At 41.1% G+C, this 17,959-nt stretch overlaps 1 protein-coding gene across 1 annotated transcript in view; it reads right to left on the reverse strand.

Moving 5' to 3' along the window:
* The window catches only part of FBN1 (fibrillin 1), a 209,834-nt gene that overhangs the window by 85,931 nt on the left and 105,944 nt on the right, over window positions 1-17,959 (reverse strand). Inside the window, exons 16-20 of the mRNA XM_066592616.1 lie at window positions 10,704-10,826; window positions 9,787-9,939; window positions 8,942-8,995; window positions 4,037-4,162; window positions 3,299-3,424 (exon numbers count right to left, since the gene is read on the reverse strand). Of these exons, the coding sequence (XP_066448713.1) occupies window positions 3,299-3,424; window positions 4,037-4,162; window positions 8,942-8,995; window positions 9,787-9,939; window positions 10,704-10,826 (582 nt within the window). The remainder of the gene's footprint in view (window positions 1-3,298; window positions 3,425-4,036; window positions 4,163-8,941; window positions 8,996-9,786; window positions 9,940-10,703; window positions 10,827-17,959) is intronic.

Here is a 17,959-nt window from a genome sequence, read left to right on the forward strand (position 1 = left end):
TAATTTAAGATTACAATTTATACCAATACATCACTAAAACAAAATGCACATTTATTGCAATTGAAGTTACAGATATCCCCCTTACAGGACATTATACATTTATATCTACTGATTTAGCTGAGTTAACTACCGGTAGATCATATATGTCAGAATGTATTTTCAAAGATGGGTATCACATAGGTGCATCTTCCATGTAAAACCTATGTGGTACCCATTTTTGAAAATATAGCTTGACATCTAAATTTCCCAATGGCATAAACACGCAGATACGCAAAATGAACAGCCATTGCAGAAATGCATTCGCTTTTTATAGGTGAAACATTTATAGTTATTAGATGTGCATAAAATTATAGCATATTTGTCATTAAACCCAATAACTGCCAATGTATTCAATACAGTGGGGCTTACGTACTATTGGAAATTAAATTGCTCAAATTGCGCCAGAGGACTGTCAAGCATGCTTTGCGTCATATTCACTATATGTTTTAGACACTTTTGAACACTTTTTTTTTGCTGTACCTCACAAAAAGGGCTTTCTTTGTAAGAAGAAAGGGGGTGTAGTCTAAATTGTCCCGAAAAAAAATTGTGCCAAATTGCATCAAATTGAGCTAAAATTTTGGCACAATTTTTGGCATAAACTAAGCAAACTGAAAAGTGGTATAAACCTGGAATAGACAGTCTTAAGATTTGACAGTTTTGTCATTCAGCAGAACTACAGTGATAAATCTGTCACATTTTAAGACTGTCTAGTCTAAGTTTGCACTGTCTAACTTTTAGACAGTATTGGTAAATAAGCCACAGTATGTGAAGTCCATTATCAATGTCATCAATACTAGCCAGGGACACTAAATTATTAAAAATGTTTCTCATTAGCAGCAGTGATAATTTATATAGTACTTACTAATAGGACTGTATGCTGTATTCTAAGTGTACTGTCTTTTAAAGTGTGCTGTTTCTTACGTGTGTGACTTTGGATTAGTGGTATTGCTGAGTACATCTTTCTGTATTTTAGTTGCATGTTTATTTGTGTTTTATACCAAGTTCTAGTAATCATTTAGCCTATATATTGTGCTATATTGTCTTTTTTTCCTAGAGGTTAAATACATTGTGCTGAGGAGGTACATTGGAGGGTTATATTGTTAAACATAGTTACATTTTAAAAAGCATATAGTTTGCTTGGGGGTTTCACTCTCCGTTGCTTTGCACAGGTTACTAATTAGTAACGGAGTTACCCAGTCAGGGAATGATAAATTGGATCTGTGGAACTTGCTGTGTCCTTTCCAAATAGAGGAGGAGCAGAAGTATTACGGATAAGTGCTATATAGAGCAAACATTAGTAAGCGTGGAAGCCGAATGAGTGTAAATGCTGTATTCTAAGTGTACTGTCTTCTAAAATGTACTGTGTTTTAAGTGTGCGACTTGGTATTAGTGATTTTGGATTTAGAGACCTAGGAAGAGTCACTTGAATTTAATTACTGTTTATCTATTTGAATTTTTGCATATATTACTTTTATCCAATCTATCTGTACGATCCCTCTTTAGAATGTGCTCCATGATTGACAATGCTGTCCAGTGTGCATCTTGTGCCATGTATGCAGTCCTTGAACAGCCATTCAAGGGTGCATACTACTGTATGAAATGTGAACGCGTTGCGCATTTGGAAACCCAGATCCTGGATCTAAATGTGCAGCTTGCAACACTGAGATCCACTGGCAACATGGAAAGGAGTTCACTGAGCAGGCACTTATTGGGGCGGATGTGGTGGTGGATAGCAGTATGGGAGTGAAAAATGATTAGGCAGCTAGCTGGGTGACAGTTAGAACGAGGGGGAAAAGGAAGAGATCCAGGGAGGCTAGTCCTGAACAGACACACCCCAAAAAGCTTGCAAAGTTGGCAAATAAAGGGAATGCCATTATAAGTCCACCATGATCCAGTAGTTATAATAGACATTGGCACCAATGACAAAGTTAGACATAGGTGGAAGGTCCTTAAAAACAATTTCAGGGAACTAGGATGTAAGCTTAGGGCAAGGCCCTCCAAAGTACTATTTTCTGAAATACTACCTGTACTATGTGTCACACTAGAAAGGCAGAGGGAGATTAAGGAGGTAAACAAGTGGCTCAAGCGTTAGTGTAGAAAGGAGCAGTTTGGGTTCCTGAAGAACTGGGCCAACTTTTACTGTTGGCTACAGGTTCTACCGTAGGGATGGCCTGCATCTCAATAGGGAGGATGCAGCTGTGCTGGGGGAGAAGATGGCTAGAAGGCTAGAAAAGTGTTTAAACTAGGGACCGCGAGGAGGGCAATCACAAAGATAAAGGAGAAGACAGTATAGACAGTGACCTGAGACTAAGTAATGAAGATGGGGGTGGAGTGGTGGGAGGGGTTAGAATTGTCAGAACAATTAATAGGAACATACTTAAAATAAAAAATAACCAAAACCTTCTAAACTGTATGGTGACTAACTCTAGAGTCTGACCAGTATAGTTGACGAACTGAAAGAAATAATGTTTGAAGAAAACTACAACATAGCGGGAATAACTGAGACCTGGTTGGATGAAAGCTATGCCTGAACAGTGAACTTACAGGGTTACAGTTTGTTCAGAAGGGATCATAAAAACTGGAAAGAAGCAAGGGTTTATCCTAATGTAAAGTGCTGTTTAAAGGCCACACTACATAAATATATATGAGAGAGAGACAAAAATGTGAAATCTCTTTGGGTAGAAATACATGGAGGGAAAAAAACAATACTAAAATCTTCATAGGGCCTTTCTATAGGCTACCAAATATAACAGAAAGCTATTGAAAATCTATTTTTGAGGCAAATAGATGAAGCAAATCATAATGAGGTAATTATTATGGGAGATTTTAACTATCCGGATATAAACTGGGAAGCTGAAATCTGCGGATCTCATAAAGGTAACAAGTTTTGGTCAATTACTAAGGTTAATTACCTTACCCAGCTTCTACAGGACCCAACTAGAAGGATGGCCACTTTAAACCTAATATTAACTTATAGACCTGACAGAATTACAGGGGTGCACATTGATGGAAACCTGGGAAATAGTGACCATGATATAATACATTTCCACAAAACCGAGTTTTATTGGGGAGCTACAAAAATACTAAACTTAAGGAAGGCAAAGTTCGATTAGCTTAGAGATGCTATCTCAATGGGGTTTTTTGCCTTCCTTTGAATCAACACTGGGGGATAATATGCTGAACTAGATTAACATATGTCTTTTTTCAGCCTAACATACTACCGTACTACTATGTTAATACTTAGGCATATCTCCTTTACCTTCACATGTTTTTAGCTCAGGCTTGTAGACATATCCATTAGGGCAAGTACAGGAGAAGCTTCCTGGAGTGTTCCGGCACTGTCCATTGTCACAGAGTAGTCTATTCAAGGCGCATTCATCAATATCTACAAAAGGTGCAAACACAGAACCCTATTAGTCAAACTATCGATCTTTCACTGGACTAAATAAGTCAATTTTAAATATGAAATAAATCTGTGCTGATGAGAGAACACTACTGTACTCCGAATTACGTATGCCTTTTATTTACTCTCATCAAATACTATTTGTTTTGGGTTACTGTATTTAACCAAGTTAAAGATGGCCATACCCGTTAGAGAAGTGTCAGAGAATACCACAAATGTGTATGAGAGCAGCCCAAGTGCCCTTCAATGTTCTCTATTAAGGAAAACAAGCATCATGCTGTAGTCCACAAAATCCTTTCCTCCCCTGGGAGATTAACGCTGCCAGAGATGTCATCAGTATTGACTTTCTGCCCAGCATATCCCTAACTTGTACGTTAGTCTGACACTCAGAGAATCTTACACAAATTTATGACATCCAAGGTCATACTGTATAGCTTTTACTAACCAAATACTCCCAGTTAGAAACTCTTCACGTCTCAGCATCACTGCTACAGTGATGTCAAATATACTAGAAGTCATACATATTGTGAATTCAGCATTACTGCCTATCCAGGAAGTCCCCGATAGCAAGCAAAAACAATCAAAAACACATACCAACACAAGTCTTTCCAGTACTGTCCACATCATATCCAGAACTACAGATGCATCTGTACGTTCCACGAAGGTTTTCACATATTCCATTTAAACAGATATCAGGATCCAAAGCGCATTCATTGATATCTAAAACAAAGTGTTAGATTTTTAATTTAAAAACAATTCCACTCTATAAAAGTAATTCGTCAAATGGCTTTTATACTTCATCCTGACTTTACCGCTGTAGTCATTTCAGACCACTATACTTAGAGACTTTTACTACTCATTGGATCTAAGAGCTTAAAAAGGATGTTCAAGAGTTTAAAAAGCAGAAAATGTAATAAAATAAAAAAACACAGACTACTTACCTCTTTAGCAGTGATGCCAGTAAGCTTAGCACATGATCACTGAGGCAAGTGCCTGACTGAAGTGGTCATATGCTGGTATGGCAAATCATCACTCCCGGAATCTAAACTAACACTTGTGGGAGAGCACCATAGTGCAGCGGCCCTGTTTAGTTTTACAAGCACAGCTCCCAATGCATTCATAGCTATGCTTGCAATATCAACTCTGCACTACAGATAGAGCAGTCTGCTTCTGGATCTGTCTGTAATCACAGCTGGCCCAATATCAGCTGATCAGCAGAGATTCAAAGCTGCAGACCACTGCCAATCGACGTGATCATTCCTGGGGATAGGTTATCAAAAGTCCCAGACAACTCTTTTAACATGCAAAAAGCCATTGAAAAGCTACTGAAAATACAAGAAAATGCTCTGTGCCACAGTTTATTTAACATGTTAAGTATGAAGTTAAAAGTATATGCAATGTATAAAGTTTATTAAATAAAATGGAGCCATTCACAAGATTGGTATACTGAAAAATAAACCAGAAAGAATTGAGAGGGTAGGATAAGATAAGACAGAGGGGAGAGAGAGAGACCAGACAATGGGCAAAGGTATACCACTGCCCCTTGTAAGCAGCAAAAACAACCACTGAGCTAATAGGATGACAAGAAAAGAAAACAAGAGAAGACAAGGAGCATGAAGACGGAAGAACAAACGACGACACTAGAAACTGTTACTATCGCCTATGATGGAAGACTGAAGATATACAGAGACCTGTCATTTAAAGGACTAAATGTTGAGAGAGAGACCTTAAGGGGGGGGGGGGGAGGGAGGGGGGAGGGAATAAGGGAAACATATATAGATAAAAATGTTATAAAGTATAAAAATACTTTCAATAAAAAAAGTATGAAGTTAGACTTCTGTAGTTGATCAGCAGGGTATTGCTACCTGCTACACAGGATTCCCTGTGATCAGCTGTTCACCAGACAGCTCACTGAAGTGTATGGGAGCTATGCCTGCAATATCAGCTCACTGTACAGCATATCTGTATCCTGCTCTGTACACTACGACAGTGGCCCAGTGAACGGCTGATCAATGGGGTCCCAGGCAGCAGACCCTTGACAATCAGCTAATAATAACCTATCCTGGAGATAGGTCATCAATTTTTAGAGCTAAAAATTCCTTCCATTTTCAATCCAACCATCTTTTAAAGGATAACATTTTTAAAGAACCCTCTTTCATATAAGTTTTACCAGTCCAGATGGAGGGGGGTTACTGGAGGAGGAGGAGCGGAACAGGTCTAACGAACTATGGAGGCCCTGTATTGACATGAGAAATTCAACCTCCTTTAGAACCTGGCTGGAGACAGGTAGACTAGATTCTTAGGTTCTATTGACATAAGTGAGCAGGGTCTCCTCCCTCCCTCCCTTTGACCCCTCTTCCTCCCCGCCCCTCTTTTCTATTTCTATCCTCCCCTTTTTTGCTTTTTTTACTGACACTAAACATATTGTGTCCAGTCATAATGCCATTTTATAGTAACTGCATGCTACCATGAGGTTACTGGAAAGTGCAGCTGAGTAACTTTATGCACTGTTGTTGATGTCAATTTGAAAATCTTTAATAAAATTGATTGAACATATAAGTTTTACCAGTCCCACAGTGTTATATAGGTCATTTCACCATGTGCTTTTGCAATTTATGACAACAAATGATCTCTATCACCTATGACCCCCTTTGATTGACACATTTTCTAGCTGATGCTCTACTTCTCTGGTTCTCCTAAGGCCAAATTCAGACAGCCAAATGTGAGTTTCACCCGAGAAACCATGGGCTAAACTCCCATCAGACACCAAATGTATACCTGTCTGTGTGCTGTCCAATCCGTGGGGACAGTGTACACTACATGTTTACTTTTTATATGTTGTCCATTAGACCTACTGGCTCTCCTAGGGTCCCCACAACTATTAAAACGTAACTTATTACTGTTGGTTATGATTAATTAATATGAAGGGTAAGTTAAAAGCACAGCTCCTGCACTTATGCCCATACCCTCTGATAAAGCCGTAAGTAGACGCCAAAACACGACAAAAGGGCTTTGCAGACTGTTTTAACATCAGCTATGCACCTCCTAAGTTGACTTATCGGCAGTAATGGTCCATGAAATTTATCTAGTAGTCAGTCAATTTAATTGAGACAGATAGGCTCAGGAGCTGTGTTTTTAACTTACCCTTTACATTAATTATTAATTAACAAGTAATTATTAGGAAATCATAGTACCAGAGTTTCTGGTGGCGCAATGTGCCATACAGCTCTGCTACATGCAGGTCACACACACAGCTCTGCTACATGTACATCACATACAGCTCTGCTACATACATTTTTAATCCCATACAACAGGGATCACAACCAGCAGAGCAAAGTCCTGCACACACTTCTCACCCCCTGGTCATGTTACCCCCAGACTCCTCCTACACAGGTAACTGATCACATGATGGTGACATCATCAAAGGTGCTGTAAACACACAGCTGCTGTCCGACTCGGTGGGTTTTTAATAAAGTGAAGGACCTGTGATGACATCACCGTCATGTGATCAAGGGCTTAGCATGTAACTGACTCACTCACAGACAGGTGGTCATAAGTATTTTGATTATAACCTACAGTAATAAAAGTTTTAACAGTTACAGGGAACCGAGGTAGGCTAGTTGGTCTATTGGACACCATATAAAAAGTGTACGTGTGAATTTTGGCACAAGGTTGTTTAGGAGTCAATTGAAACTGTGATATGGACGAGAATGGGACATGCAGCGATTTTTTTTCATGGACCATCAGTCCATGTAAAAAAGCACTCGCGGTTATAGCCTCATAAGATATAATTGGTCTATGTGCTGTCCATGAAATAGATGGACAGCAAAGGAATGGAAAATATGGACATCTGAATAAGGCCTAATGCTTATTCTGGGTGCACCAAATGCCTTTTTTAGTCCTGTTACTTTTTAATTTTTTATTCAAGCCTTGTTTCTCATTTCATCATGAAAAGTAGGATATTACTTCTGGCAACTTTCCTGGTCCTAATGTAATTACATTGTTTTGCACTAAATGGATTCTATAACTAATCTCTTACTTTCTTATGGCTTAACGGGAAAAAACCTGCACTGAGAATGTTTACGTAAACAATCCAGTGGTTGGAAAATTAAGGAAGAACAGAAATGGTTTTAGTTAGATGTCTTTATAATGAAGTTCACACCACGAATTGAAACCCCTATTCCTCATGTATACCTAAATAAAGAGTCCTGAGAAAATTAGTTTTGAAAACAGGTGTAGGTAATGATTCTACCACTGGGCTTAGTGTACTATAGTAAATATTAATGACAAGCTCCCTTGAAGTTAGAGAACACCTGAAGTTTGGACTTTTAATGTGTACCTGCACTTTCAGGGTGCATGCACACGAGCATGTGGTACACAGGTGCGAACAAAACCGCGTGCCCACATTCGTGCAAAAACATGCGTGAATGCAAGTCCCTGCCCATTGTCTTCAATGGGGCCTAGGCTGCTGCCGGCGGCCCCATTGTAAGCAATGGGCTGCCGGCAACCCATGCAGTGATTTCGGGGAGTGGCTTGAAATATAAGACCTTCCCTGAAAATCATCCCTGGTTTGTGTAAAAAGAAAATATATACATATACACTCGCCTCTCCGCTGCTGCGATGTAAATATTCCCCTTGGGAAGTCCCCTTGCCACTGAACACTGTGACAGCATTATTCAGAATAACTTGCCATTTGTTTACATGAAGGATAAACTATATCTGGCCATTACATAACTTGTATCCTCCATTTTCACCAGTTTTCTCATCTGCAGGCTCTCTCACTAAGTTTTATTCTTCCCTGAGCCAGTGGGTGGAAACTAGCTGCTATGATGTCTCCCATACATTGCAGTTGGAGAAGACTGCAGATTCTACTTCCTAACTCTCTGTGGCACACACAGAGGAATAGCAGCATCACGAAGGTCAGTGTACACAGTACTGAGCAGAATAGATGTGATTTCAGTAGCTGTAAAACAGTAAATCACTTATCGTTAGCTGCAACAGCATGTCTATGTAAATCTCTCTCTGCAGCAGCTCTCATCCCCCCCTCTCTTATTTCCACAGACTTCTATAAGTAGCATGAGTTATCCCCTCCTCCACCTCCTGTTACGTGTCTTTTTAACTCTATTACTCACTTGATAACAGGCACTGGATAGCAAAAGAAAGACCCCTTTGGGTCCAGTAAATTATAGTGATTTTTTGGCACAAAACTATTTTAGATAAATAAAGTGATCTGCACTTTTTTTCTAGTTATTATACTTGCTATCATATTAACACAAGTTATTTGAAAAGTCTATGACCATTTAAGGTCAAGAAAAACGACTCACTTTTCATACATAAAACATTTTTTTTCAGATAGTTGATAACACCAGATTTCTCAACTATCTTGTGCTTTTCCAAGGTAGACACCTGCAGCACATAATCTTTGTTCATTCGCATTGTGGTTCACATACTTTAGGGTCACTTACTAGTATTTCAGAATATTATTTATGTAGTACATACCATTTCCCACAGATGTCATTCCTGGGCCACTGCTGCATAATGCTTGATACTCATCTGGAAACACAGGAAATACCATTATAAAGTGTTATTAAGAAAACCAACAATTGAACAGTAATATCTCCGAAACAAGATACTTAAAAATAGCACGAGTAAATGGGGATTGTAAAAAAAGACATACTTGCTTGTACGGGCCTGGTCGTAAAATTTTACAATAGGAGTAAAGAAGCAATTACAATGTAGTGCTGTATGTTATGCCAGGAGACAGTGATGTAAAACTGGGGATGAGGATTTGATAATCGATAGAGACCCTGCTTGCATGTGGAAACATATAACCTCATGTGTTCGGCCCTGCTAGAAGATGAGATGATTATTCCTGCATGTAGGGGTTTGGGAAGACAAACTGTGTGTTTGCTGGCAGTAATGGTGTTTCAGCGTGGAAATCATTTAGCTAATATAGGTAGTTCCGCCTCATCTGATGGCAAGAATAGCACTAAATGGAGTGCTTTTTATGTCATCAAAAAGGTGAACACCACAACGGAACCCCAATGAACTTAACCGTGTTAATCGGGTCCGTAAGGCGCCACTGGAGTCCATCATATGACGGATCCATTATAGCACCTTAAGCATACAGATGTGAACACAGCCTAAGTGCTTCAATCATACTGATACAGGTAGGTGAACAGTTCTGGAGGATGGTGAGAAATACGTATTTAAAAATGATAAGGAAAGCTAAGAAAAGTTTTTACTATAATATTTAAAACAGACCAAGTATACATTGCTGAAAATTTTAAAGCGCCACTGTAATTGATTAATGTAACGTTGACCCCAAAAATGACCCCTTTTACCTGAAGTTTTTATAGGGCAAGGTCTGCATGGTTCACCAAAAGCATATTCTGTGCTGGCACAGCAACACTCCGATTTTGTCACAGCACCCAGTAAAGGTTTATCACACTGACCCCTCCTGTAGCCACCATAACATGTGCTCCTCATGTGAGTATCTGTAATACAATGCATATGTAGAAAAATTGTTCATACCAGACATGGATTTACATGATCATACAATGCCTTCTCCAAGTCATACAACTTACATTTTTACGCATTTTCTGATACAGACAATAAACAGCGGAATTTTATATTTTGGGATAACTTGCTTTTGATTTAAATAGCATGTGTCATAGGATAAAGTCAGCAGGCCACAGTGACTAGCTGTGCAACCAAAGCCCCAATGGCTTTATTCCCTCAGATCGCTCTTCTTTGGTCCGGCTCCTGGTACTGTCATTGTGTGAAGTGGGTGATCCCCACCACTCAATGTGAATAAGTCACATTGGACTGTCAATCAAGTCTGATATTACTTACTGACAGTGAGCAATGGGAAAAGCCCACTGTCCAGGCAAAGGGAGGTATGATAAAAAAAAAGAAAACGGGATAGAGTAAGTGGGGCCGTGGCTTACTCTATACCAGCCTTGCTAACTTCATCCCACGACAGGGGATTTTATCCTAAAATGGGTTGTCCAAGAGTTAAAATAAAAAGTAGCAGAAAATGTAAGGAAAATTTAAAAAAACTACACAGGACTTACCTCTTAAATCCCCAAGCTCTCCAGTGCAAATGCTGCACTAGTCCTTATTTACGTCCTAGAAGCAATGCCATTGCTCCCAGAATGTAAACAAAGTCCGGCTGAGGATCACTGGAGCATCTGTAGGAAATTCTATTCATAATTGTATATGTATATCAGAAATGTAAAGTGAAGAAGATATATCTTACCTACACATACACGTCCATCAAGTCCAACTGCAAGGCCAGGGAAACAGTCACACCTGAAGGAACCCTCTGTGTTTACGCATTGGCCATTCATGCAAATGCCTACTGTTTCACATTCATCGATATCTGAAATAATAAATCCAAAGAATTACTGTGTGATATTCACCTCACCTGTAAAATCAATAGAGCTCATCAATGTTTGCATACCTGATAAATTAATATAATAGAATGGTTATATATATATATATACATACACACACTGAACAATCACTGCATTACGTGCACATTTTGTGGATAAGTGGGAACAGATCTCACAGCCCTTTCCAGCATATCCCAAACACGTTCGATGGGGATACAGTTCGATGAATTTGAAGGCCAAGTCAGTGTGCAGAATTAGTTGTCATGTTCCTCCAACCACTCCCACAGAGGACTGTCCTGTTGAAAGATGGCAGTGTTGTCTGGGAAAACTTCCTGAAGATATCGGTGCAGATGATCAGCTAATAGGCCTCTGTACTGTTTACTATTCAAGGATTGTTGTATCATAACCAGCAGTCCTAAACCATGCCAAGAAAACACTCCCCAGGACATGACACAGCCACAACTGGCCTGTTGAACCCCAAATGCAAAGCCATGGGATCCGGCTTCCTGTCGTTTACGCCAGATACGGATCCGGTCATCCATAAGCTTCAGCAGAAAACGAGACTCATCATTCCAGATAACCTTTTGCCATATGTCCAAGGTCCATTGACACGGACTTTTTTCCTGGGGCCATGAAGGTATTGTTGGCGATGAAACCAATCAATGCAAGGCACACCACATGATCATTGTGGAAATTTGTATAACTTCCCCACTGCTTGTTCATTTGGACCACTGTGGCACGCGCTTGCTGAAATACCACATGTGCCACCTGATGCTCTCTTCTAGGATCAACCACACATGGCCTGCCATTGTGTGATCTGTCAGATGTCTGTGCTTCAACTAGTCAAAGCCTCTTTCACAGGGGCGACAGCAATATCGCAGCTGTGTTCTGTGCAATAACGCAGCATTTTCTCGCGGCAAATTCACGATTTGTGTCGCTACACAGTCGCACATGGTGCTACAAAGTTGCGTGACACTGTCACAGTGTTCATTGATGAAGGTAGAGGAGGGCGATCCTATTCCATTGCTTTCAATGTGGCCGGCGCTTCTGCCGCCCCATTGAGAGCAGTGGGATGAAGGCAACCCCTGTGGTGATTTTCAGGGAAGGGCTTGAAATATAAGCCCTTCCCTGAAAAATCATCCCTAGCTGTAGAAAAAGAAGGAAAAAATTAACTCACCTAGAAGCACTGTCCGAGTCTTCTCTCCGTCCTCGGCAGTCTTCTTCTGTATTCTGGTGGCCGAGGATTGAAAAATCCCCGCCTCCAGAAAGCGATGCCTCTGATTGGCTGAGCACTGTGACCAATCAGAGGCAAAGGTCTAATTGGAAACCGAAACGTCGCCTTTCTGTACTATAGAAGAATAAATTTACTGCTACTTTCTACACCCATTGATGCTGCCCTGTTTCCTATTTTCATGATACTGTACTACGGTGGAAGTCTAGGGTCCGTATGGCTGCTGCTATTACAGTAGAAGGTCCAACCATAGGTGTGGTACATTTTATGTGCTGTTGGGATATCTGTGTATATAGCAGCAGCAGGAGGTGTGACTGTACAACAAGTGCGAATTTAGAAATGTGTCTGTCACTTCAAACACGCATATTTTTCTTACATGTGTTTTGCATTTTGTTCCACGCACCTAAGGCCGCCTGCAGACGGGCGGGTTGGATCCGGCGGCGAGGATTCTCGCTGCGGGACCCGACCCGAGCGCCTGCAGGGACCAGCGCGTACTCACCCGCGCCCCGCAGCTCCGGATTTTGCATGTGCGGGCAGCCAGCGATGCGCAGACCGGAGCCGGCGGCGGGTGAGTGACGTTTCTGTGCGGGGCTCGTAGGACATGCCGCGGTTTGTTTGCCGCGCTAGATTTCGCGGGGCCAAACCGCGGCCGTCTGCATAGGTTTGCATTTGTTAACGCAATCCTATGCAGGCTTCCAGTGGCGGAAATTCCGCTCGTGTTCAGGCGGCCTAAATGCGAGAAAAAAACGCTTGTCTGACTGAGCCCTCATGCAGCGATCATTTAGTGCACAAACAGTATATATATATATATATATATATATATATATATATATATATATACACACACACGCATACATATTCACACACTTTGAGTTAAGTGAGTCTTTAACTCAACTACATGATAAAGCACCCCATTACTACATTACTAAACGTTGATTATTTATATACGAAGCAAGCATGAGGCAGACATACTGGCACATGTGGTTCAGATTTTGCTATGTTCCAAGTAGGCAACAACTTCCCAAAACAACTGCATAATAAAAAATGACAAAGATTGTGATTTGGCTGTATTACAATGTAGGTTACTAATTATTTACATCTTTGTAGCTACAGTGAATCATTACAAGTATAGCAATAAATGACATATACAATGTTACCATGCAAACAAAACCAGACCACAACACAGAAGACGGCCGGCAATCTGCAATACTTCTGACCTTAAAAGGACAAAATGAGTATGAAACACCTCTATTCCTTTCTTTTTTTCCCTCTGGCTTATGGCCATAGCACACACTTGCAATATCCAAACTCACTCCCACTGTATTTTATTAATAGATTGTAATTCTGAAAAATCACTAGACACTAACAAAGAACATTCAAAGCATGTCAAGCATTAACAGCAATCTCATCATACTATGAGGCTGATACTAGGCTGCAGACTCCGCTCGGTGAACGCCCAGCATTACACTGGCTACAATGTAGCTTTGCAACTTGAATTGTGGCCAGTTGCAAATGTTTCAGGTTGTCACAAAAAAACCTTCTATAAGGCCTAGTGCCCACGTGGCAGAAATCCGCCCATGGGAATTGGGCCTAAGGCTCAATTCACATCTGTATTAAGGCCCCCCTCACACTGGGGTTTTTGTACAGCGTTTTGCACTGCGTTTTCAGCGCTGCGCTAAACGCTGTACAACGCTCCCCTTCATTTCAATGGGGCTGCTCACACAAGGCTGATAACGCACTGTTTCCAACGCTGCATTTCGAAAGCATTGCATGTTCTATTTTTGACTGTTTTCAGCTGTGTCTCCCATTGAAATGAATGGGATGCGTTTTCAGCAATGCTGGAAACACGGCACAACTTTGTACTGCGTTTTTATAGTCTTAAACGCAGGTTGCTATGCCAGCAAGTCTGAAAAAAAGTTTCCAGCTTCCTTGGCTACATTTTCAGCTGTGCCAAAAATGCAGCCAAAACGCTGTCAAAACGCATGCCAACACTGCTGTAAACGCAGTAAATGCAGCGTTGAAAAACACAGCGTTTTTGCAAACGCCTGTGTGAGGGACTAAGGCTTCAGTCATAATTCCGCACCTGTGTTCCGTTTTTGGAGCAGAGAAATAGAATAAAAACGGGAAATAAATTGCTGTTTTTCCCCCATCGATTTCAATGGGGTTTTCAAAAAACCGAAAGCTTTCACATACTACTGCATTATTTCCTCTATTTAAAAAATGGAAACTTGATGGAACGGAAGCCTTCCATTTTTTCAGTTTTAATTCCGTTTCTCTGTTCCAAAAACAGAGCAAAGAAACTGAATTATGACTGAAGTCACAGAATCATAGATAGAATCAAAGACTGGTAAAGTTGGAAGGGACCGCCAGGGCCATCGGGTCAAACCCCCTGCTCAATGCAGGATCACTAAATCATGGCAGACAGATATTTGTCCAGCCTTTGTTTGAAGACTTCCACTAAAAGTCCTAATGCAGATGTAAAAAGAGTCTGACAATGTACAGTACTGCCCACCCTTCTGATTGATTGCAATGGGCCCATCTGTAAAGCTTGCGTGGGAACATATCAAATAACTAGAGAAGATCTGTCAGGGAACCCTCTCATTCTTATACTTGATGAATTTCTACCATCCCATACTAGCCTATTAGGGAAGAAGTATGTTGCAATATATTAAATATAGTGATATGTTTTTAAAAATTGATGGCATATTCAATGCGAGAACTATTCTCAGTCTATACTTAAAAAAGGTGCAAAAGCTAAGGGACAAAATCCTTCATAAAGTCAGCATAGTGAGTCTACTAAATGCAATTTACAGTACTGTACTGGGACATACAAAAACCCCTAAAGGCTGGGACAAATGTAGAATGTCTTCCTTCTTGAGTATTGGTAATGTAGCAACAAGAACATACATGACTTATGTAAGGCTGTACTCAGGCAGACACATCAGACAGTATATCAACAAATGTCCGGTCTACAAGGACTCTGCATGCACATTGTATGTGCCATACTCATCCATAAAAACTGATGAGAATAGCACATGAAGTGACTTCTTTCACATGGACCATCAGTCCGTGAAAAAAAAAATATTATTTGTGCGAACTACTTGTGCTGTCCATGGAATACACAGACAGGACATGGGCCAGATATCTGCCCATCTGAATGGGCCCTAATGCACACATTGTTACAGCACATTAAACCAATTCACTACTGGCTTTCTATAATACACTTACAAAACAAATATTTAAGAGGGATCAGAAAAACAAGACGAAAACAAATAAACCACAAATTATTTGGCTGCACATATGTTTTTGCATTGGTGTTTGTGGTTTATGGGGTAATGTTCTAAAGCAGAAAAACTTAGTTTTCTGCTTTCAAAACCAAATTCCCATAGGACCAAAAACCACAAGGTTGCATCCAAAATGGCTAATACTGACAGACTGCCCATTAAATATGACATGCTGAACACAACTACAATATGACAGAATGAAAAGCAAGCTCTAATGTTTGGGTGGAAAAAGGATTTATGTCGTGCCACCGAAGCCATGAAGAATCTCGAGCATTCCTCAGAGCATCTGTTGTGGTAGACTGGTGCCTAGTCAATAGAAGATGCTGAAGGAAGGCTTAAAATGAACCTGCCTCATTCACATGAAAGGGACAGTCAGTATAAAATCACAGAAAAGGATGACACACAGCTATCAGTAGAACAGGAACCAATAAGTCTGGTATCACTGAAGGAAGATACAGTTAACAATTTTACAATACATACAAGCTTAAACCCCTACTCTGCTTTCCAATGTATTAATAATGTTAACTCTCCTTTATGAAAATGTCTATGGTACAATTCACACAGCAGGGGTCTATACTCTAGTCCTTCCCAACATTTCATTCTTCCTTTTGCTGGCATCTGTTGCTGTTTTTGGAAAACAAAATCCTCTATTGTAAGTGCCCCCCGACAAGTAGCACTGAGCAGTTATTTTAGTTGGAAAACTTCTTAAACTACTAATTACTTAAATGGAACCACTTCTTTTTTAGAGCGCGATCCCATGTAGATGCCAAGACACAGGTGAGGCTGCACCAACATGCAGGTTTCCACAGTCTTCAAAATCAGTGTTAATGATTGGTTGCTGATTAATTGTTGAAAGTGTGAAAGTCTATGTACACCTTTGCACTCTTTTTTTTTAATCAGTGTGTTTTTAGAAATAAAGACTTTTTTGTAGTTGGTATATATTAAAATTTTCTAATTGTTTGATTTCTATGCTTGAATTTTTTTCCAAGGCACTGCAGACTGGAGGACTGAAATGTTAGCTAATTTCATCAGTGAGTGTAAACTGATTTCTTTTCTCGGCATCTCCTCTAGCCTGCTCCCATGGCAGATCAGGAGTACAAAGAGCAAAGCAGGGAAAGCTACTTTTGAAGAGGCTGTATGAAAGTGCAAGGGGATGGTGGAGGAAATCGGGAGCTCTTATCATCAGTGTGGGGGGAAAAAAGAGAAGCCTCTACTCAGAGAGAAGATGGAGAGATAGTTATGAGTGGGCGTGATTATGCTACACAGCCTCTGAAAGAGGAGAGGGGAGGGGAGATGGTGCACATTTAGCTGATCACTGCTTGGAACGCCCCTGAGCTAGAAAATTGAATGTAGGAAAGCCTGAGGCTTTCTAAATGCATGAGAAAGAAAATTCAATGCAAAAACCACAGAAATGCATCATTGCTTTCTGCAGGAACTTAGCAAGATATGTGTTTATTGCTTTTTAATGCACAAAGGTTTGTATAGCCTTTAACCACAAAATTGTGTGGCCATTAAAGGTACTGTCTTGTTGTAAACTATGGACGGCCTATCCTTAGGTTAGGCCATCAACAGTAGATCAGCTATGATCCACCACCTGGGATCCACGCTGATCAGCTGTTCTCTGGTTCAGTGTGCTTGTGCTCTGAGCTGATTTGTGCAAGAAGCAGGTAGCTCCGTTCGCACTGTGGTGGCTAAGCTTGGTATTGCAGGCAAACTTACCATCCACTTCAATGGAAACCTGGTTTGCAATAACAAGCCTGGCCACCACAGTGAGAATGGAGCTGTCTGCTTCCTGCAGAAATCAGCTCAGTGCACAAGCACAATGACCTAGCGAGCAACTGATTACTGAGGGTCCTGGGTGGACCCCTACCAATGATATGGCCCATCGATAGTTTACAACTGGACAACCCATTTAACAATCAACAATCACTTTTAACAATTAAGATGAATACTGTGCAAAGTTGTATATCAGTGCAGTTTTTGGTCACATGATGGCCACTTTGTGGGACATTTGTTACATTTCAGATAGATGCATCAGTTCAATGTACTTGTGCTTCTCTTCAATTCTTATATAGTTTAGAGCAGGGGTCCCCAACCACCGGGCCGCGGACCGGTGCCGGGCCGTTGGATGTTTAGCGCCGGTCCGTAGCACCGCCGGGAAATTTTGCTCTAAACACAAGGCCCGCGGGCCGAATCCGGCCCGCTGCCTTGTGTTTTGTGGCCCGCGGCGTGCGGACGCCGCTCACCACTGAAGCGATTACCAGCGGGGGCGCCGCAGCTCCCAGCTGGTAATCGCGCTAATCCCGGCGCACAAACTGACGTCTGTGCAGCCAGGATTCTCTTCCCCGAGTCCCCTGCTCATTAGTTCCGCAGGAGAGGACTCGGGGAGGAAGCGTTCCGGGCTGACGTCAGGGCAAGCAGAGAGCGACAGCAGGGAGGAGGTAAGTATATGGGTTGGGGGGGCTGCTTACTACTGGGGGGGCTGGTTATTACTGGGGGGCTGCCTATTACTGGGGGAGGACCTGCTTATTACTGGGGGGACCTGCTTATTACTAGGGGTGGGGGCTACTTATTACTGGGGGGGCTGCTTATTACTTGGGGGGCT

This window comes from Eleutherodactylus coqui, chromosome 2 (genome assembly GCF_035609145.1).
Source record: "Eleutherodactylus coqui strain aEleCoq1 chromosome 2, aEleCoq1.hap1, whole genome shotgun sequence".
Taxonomy (NCBI): Eukaryota; Metazoa; Chordata; class Amphibia; order Anura; family Eleutherodactylidae; genus Eleutherodactylus; species Eleutherodactylus coqui.